The sequence below is a fragment of the Cryptomeria japonica genome, chromosome 3, assembly GCF_030272615.1.
Source record: "Cryptomeria japonica chromosome 3, Sugi_1.0, whole genome shotgun sequence".
Taxonomy (NCBI): domain Eukaryota; kingdom Viridiplantae; phylum Streptophyta; class Pinopsida; order Cupressales; family Cupressaceae; genus Cryptomeria; species Cryptomeria japonica.
In genome coordinates, this window is record NC_081407.1 from 200046732 (window position 1) to 200052539 (window position 5808).

Here is a 5808-nt window from a genome sequence, read left to right on the forward strand (position 1 = left end):
ATCTTCTATTGCTCAACGTTGTTTATAAAAGTTGTATATTCTTGCTAGTTTGAGATATATAGACGGTTGATCCCTTAAAGTGTATAATGAACTTAATTAATGAAATTCCACATTGGTCTAAAGTCGTAAAGCACAAAAAATTTGGTTAGGCATTCCATAGCATACAAATATAAAATTTTAAATAATTAAAGATAAAATATGAATGATAAAATTTTGATTGAAACAACTAGTTCTAAATAGAGAAAAGATGAAATCATTAGAAATTGTCGATCAAAAAAGTTTTTTAAAAAAATATATGTAAATTTTTGCAAGCCCTAAATGTATGAGCTAGTGCATAAGTTTTAAAATTTAGTGTGTTAATTGATTTTATTTCAATGACAGTCTCACATCTACATATTTATTTTACAAGCATGGAACATGTTATAGTTGAAGTCTCTTATCTAGAAATTTATTAAATAATATTTGTAAGAGTTAGATTGACTATTGAAAATAAGATTTTTTATTTATATCAATTTGGGAATATGTTTAATTACTAAAGGACTAAAAGTTGTACACTTGTAAATTTTGTATCTAACAAAAAACATGTATTGAAGTTGTAATCTTTGCTTATGTTTGGACCAATCACTTGTAAAATTGTACAAACTTTAATATGATATTTTACTATAATTTTATTATATTTTCTAATGTAAACTATTTTTTGTAACATCATATTTTGTTTCATATGAACCCAGCCATGCTAATTGATTTGATATTGCTTAACGAGTCATTAAATAGGTTCAAAAGAAATAATTTAGTGAAAGTTAATATTCAAGCAATACTATAAATATATTCTATTATTCTATTGATACATCAAACTAATGAAATATTATCAATATATGCTCAACTGCTAAACTTTCTTTTATAGATATTAAATAAATAATTAAATTAAAATTAATATTACAAAACATATTCTACTAATATATAAAACTATGGCAAATACTATTAACTACTAAGCCTTAAACATTCTCCCTAAAATACTACCTATATCTTTATTAATATAATAATATAATAACAACTTAAAATCATTCTCAGTTCATATCTCTAAAAAATTACCATCTATATATTTATTGACCTACTAGTCTCCTATCAAAGGTGGTGAACACCAAGAGCTCCATTCAAGATAAATTTAGTGGAGTTGATTTAGTTGCTGCTTCTTTCATCACTCGCAGGGCGCCTGCACAATCCTCACAAAGCTGCTGTGGATCTCCAATTACATCTTCCGGTACTAACGCAACCAGCTTCCCTTTTCCAGCATAGCTTATGAAATGCATCACAATCGACTGCATAAAGATGAGAACAATCTCTTTTAAATGTTGTATATAACTCTTCAAAATCATTTGTGAATGAACAATTTGTAACAGAGAATGACAATACCGACATGATAGTTAAGGTGAGCCGTAGGAATAATGTGCGTGATGGGGTTATCACCGTATTGGATCTGTTCCACGGGTCCCATCACATTGGATATGCCCAATGTAGTGCTCTCAGCTAATTTAGTGCAAATGTACGCCACCAACTGCAATGTTATTGAAAATATTTGTAGTTCTCCAATGAAAAATTATAAATCAATTAGAAATGAGAAATATTTGTAGTCCTCCTCAAAATTATTGGCCCCTTAAAGAGCATGGACAGACATGTCATTAAGCCATAATAAGTATATAGAAAAGAAACTGTTGATTTGAACGTAAGGATTATCACCTTAGTTGGCATGTGTTTGGTTATGGCGTATATCAGTGAGGCCTCGAAAGATAACTTCTTCAGCCTGGACATCATTTTTGTAACACGGCAGTATTGAAGGGGATCTCCATAGTGGAACGTCGGAAAAGGAATCATCCAGAAACCTAGTTTATTACCCCACATAGATTTTGATGGGGTTTTCATGTTCCTATCCAGATCCTGCCCATATTTGAATATTGATATTAAACGAAAGTTTTATACGAAGATTATTATAAAAAGGAAAAACGAAACAAAATTAAATGTATGAAATTTTTATAGTATATAATAAATTAAAGATATTAGTTTTCTACAATCTATATTAGTTCTTGTTATTGCTTCTCGATTAGATTGTGTTTATTTATTTGCATCAATGTTTCGGAGTACACTCTTTGAAAAGTTCGAATAGTATAAAGAATAATAGAGCTTTTCTATCATCCTGATGATGGATCACAGAATTTGATTGGAAAAGTTGATGCAAATAAACAAACACAATCTAATCCAAAAACAACAACTAAGAATTATGATAAATTGTTTGATAATTTCTAAATTTGATTATGTTATTAATTTTTTCATCAAAATTTCCAATCATACTCTATGATTCTCTTTTTAAACTACTCATCCTAATAATAGATCAAATCAAATTTTATGATCTAATACTCCGAAAACTACAAAAAAAAATCCCTAAATAAGCTTGCTATTGAACCAAGAGAGGATTATACTTTGAGCACGGGAGTCTCCCTCATATTCACTGCAACCATTGCTCGAAGACTTATGTTTAACGGAAGATGCTGGTCTGCACTTGCTTTTTGATCGCTACTTCTTGTCATTTTCTCTGCCACTGAGACATGTTTAGCCTGAGTATTAGATAAATAGTGTTAGATTGTCAAATAGATTTTAAAGCGGAGTAAACTGTTATTACACGTACTATATTGTCGCCTGCTCATATAACGAACAAATCCGGCTGAAAGAGCTCCCATGATCACGTCGTTCAATGTCTGCCATTAAATTTTCTGTAAGACTAATTAAAATCTTTCTGCTATCATAAATGCCAGGACAATATGATCAAGAACACATTGAACTGGCCTCTGATTGATTCTGAACAAAAAGTAGAGAGAAATTTTCACCCACCCCATTAACGGCCTTTTTGACCAAGCAAATATCTTCAATGTTGAGAGTAACATGAGCCAGACGCTTTGAACTAATTTTTGCTCTGCTCGCTTCTTTCAATAAATTCTGGTCCCCGTTCCATAGCAGAACGATCATATAGTCGTACACACATAGAAATGTGAGCCAAAGCCCTGCAATGACATTGTAAACAATTTGGAGAAAGCCTGTGGATCTCTGGTAAGATGGTTTATGTTGTAGGATGGTGTGTGACACGTTAGGATTTGGAGCTTTGGTTGTGGAATTTATTAAGAGGGAAAGCATAGAGATACAATCTCCTAATGAATGATGGATTCTGAATACAAGGCTGGCTGCTACATCTCCAGAAGAAACATTTAACACATGGACTTCCCACAGAGGTCTGCATGGGTCAAGTGGAGGAGCAGTCATTAGAGAGGTTGTATACTCGTTTACAAAGTTGAGATCTTTTACAGTGGAGACACTTAAGGATGGAACAATCACGTGATCCTCTATCACCACCTCTCTTGCACACCATTTCAGATTGTTGTGCTTGTCCTTCTCCTGCATTCCACGGTTCATTTCAAGTAATCATTGAACATTAACTTCAAAGCAGACAGGAACATAACCGTATCAATAATATGCAGACGTACATCTAGCTAGGTCACATTGAATGAGATTAAATGAGTATTTCCTGGTCAAAATCCATAATGCAATCTGCACAAGACATGTTTTAGACTTTTTTAACATATATTCATATATACAAATTTTCTAATTAAAATATACTATTTGTAAGTTGATAAAGTAATTTTGCTCTGGATGCAATTTTGTACATTCTAAGTTTTTATGATAGATTTAAATGAATTTTTTGTGTTTCTTTCTATGTAATTTAAGAATTTAATGTTATTGTTTCACTTCTGGTTTGTTACAAGAAATATAAGAATCTTTGTTACTTGTATGAATGTCGAAAAGTTGTTATTTATAAGTGATCTCTAATATCTATTCATAGATGTCCCAATAACATTGTGTTACAACCACCATATTTTTAACTAATTGATTTGATAAATATTCTTCTAATAAATGTTTTGACTAATACCCATACACAAATGCTCCAGTAACTCTGCATTATGATTACCAGAAAATTGCACAACTCCTCTATTTAAATATTCAAATTCTAAATATAGTGTGCACATGTAGACAACAATTGATACATGTGAAATAGTCTAGTGAACTTTCATACATTGATTTTTTCAAAAGATAAATAGTTAAAAAACTAGATATAAAAAAAAAATACGATTATTGAAACATGAGTGACTACTAAATTCTTTCGGACTACAATTTTTGTTTCCTTCAGAATAAAATCCCTAACCAACACATTGTTTAAACTCTTTCAAATTTAGTTCTTACCTTATGGAGTAGACAATGTCAAGTCAGCAAGAGACGCCCTCAAAAGAACATCTAAGAGACCGAAAACATAGATCTAAAGAAGACATTCATTTCATCCTTACATAAAGGTTCATAAAAATAAAAGAATGTTTTTTTTTTTTTTTTGCTTCCAACCGCGGAACATGTGACTCTGACAGGCTGATCTTGTATCCCCTGACCTTTTTTTTGTGAATATATACTTTAATATTTTAAATTAATAAAAGAAATCTATTCATAAAAAAAAAAACATAAAAAACAAGAGAGATAAGGAAGAGAATGCTAACAGAAACGCTTGAAAATCTTTGGTGCTCCGCCAGATTTTTTTGCAGTAAAACTTTCAATGATTCGACGTCGATTTCTTTCTCGAATCCCACAATGGTGAAGATATAACCATCTAACAATGGATCCGAAATGACGCATGCCGCTGGACTGAGAGGTTCTTCATGCTTGGATATATTGACCATTTTGCTTACATCATCTGTTTTCTTCATCACAATCTTTCCCAGTTTTATCTTGGCCTCTTCAAAACCATCACCATCATCATGATCATGGGCATTTTGCTTAGAAACAAGCTGGCCTTCTGCCATTAAGTTACTCTTTGACGTTTTCCTTCTTGTCAAAACAACGCTACAGATTCTCCTTTGTAAACTTAAATGCTATTGCGCTGTGAAATTAAAAATGGACGAGGTAGACAAGAACAGATATACTAGTGAGGGCATCAGAGATGGGTAAGAATAGTTACGTGGTAAATAATTATGCCAAAAGGGTTTTGGTGGCAGTTATTCCTGCTGCGATACTATATTTCCCTGGTCAAGGAGGGTAATAAAGAAGGTGGGATGCCTCCATGAGCAACCAATTTGTCTTTAAAACTCTTTCCCTCTTAAAGCGGTTGAGATCTTTGGGAATTGTGGACCTTAGCATTAAACTAGTTGAGTGTGGAAGAAGGCAGAGCTCCTCAAACATAGGTGAAGAAATGTTTGCATTCAAACGTTATTGAATGCTCCTCTATGGGCACTATTATTTTAGATGTTAGAGTTGAGACTATTGATTCAAGTTACTTCGAACCATTGCATGTTTATATTTATAGGATGATTTGTTTTATCAATTCCATTTTTTGATTGAGTATATCTATTTTCAGAAGAATATATGTAAAAGATATGAATAAATATTAATTTGAAGTGTCTATTATACTGAAATCATAAATCTATTTTAAAATACTGATTGCATATTGACAAAATATGAAATGTTATAATAATTTCTAATAAATAGAATTTATATTATATATTTAATTGAATAGGTAGGAGGTTCTTATTTGCTAAGAATAATAATATTTTATACAAACATAATAAAAAGATGCAAAATTAATATTTTACATTTTGCATTATGGATACTATTAGCATAGACATCTTAAATACATATATCTTAAATACATCGAGAAATATTAATCTCAAGGCACCTCTCTATTATCAATAACAATTTCAACATAAGCAACTTGAAATTTTGGAA

General features: G+C 31.2%; 1 protein-coding gene across 2 annotated transcripts; it reads right to left on the reverse strand.

Annotated features, from left to right (window-relative positions):
- Positions 1-986: 986 nt before the first annotated feature.
- Positions 987-4955, reverse strand: LOC131034258 (wax ester synthase/diacylglycerol acyltransferase 7). Of its 2 annotated transcripts, none has more exons than XM_057965690.2 (7): positions 4587-4955; positions 2884-3441; positions 2681-2750; positions 2475-2587; positions 1738-1935; positions 1418-1555; positions 987-1319 (listed from the first exon to the last, which is right to left on the reverse strand). In XM_057965690.2, exons 1-7 carry the CDS (start codon positions 4887-4889, stop codon positions 1155-1157), a joined length of 1545 nt encoding a protein of 514 aa, XP_057821673.2. In that variant the 5' UTR covers positions 4890-4955; the 3' UTR covers positions 987-1154. The 2 variants fall into 2 exon arrangements, with proteins under 2 accessions (XP_057821673.2, XP_057821672.2); XM_057965689.2 differs by having other exon boundaries at positions 988-1319; positions 2475-2593.
- Between the last annotated feature and the right edge of the window lie 853 nt (positions 4956-5808).

What these genes read in the sequence shown, in the direction of transcription:
- LOC131034258 (XM_057965689.2), bottom strand. Translation starts at nt 4,889, where the DNA reads ATGGCAGAAGGCCAGCTTGTTTCTAAGCAAAATGCCCATGATCATGAT. An exon ending in AAAGATTTTCAAGCGTTTCT is followed by an intron (nt 3,442 to 4,586) that starts GTTAGCATTCTC and finishes CGTGGAATGCAG; the next exon opens with GAGAAGGACAAGCACAACAA. An exon ending in TCAAAAAGGCCGTTAATGGG is followed by an intron (nt 2,751 to 2,883) that starts GTGGGTGAAAAT and finishes ATTTAATGGCAG; the next exon opens with ACATTGAACGACGTGATCAT.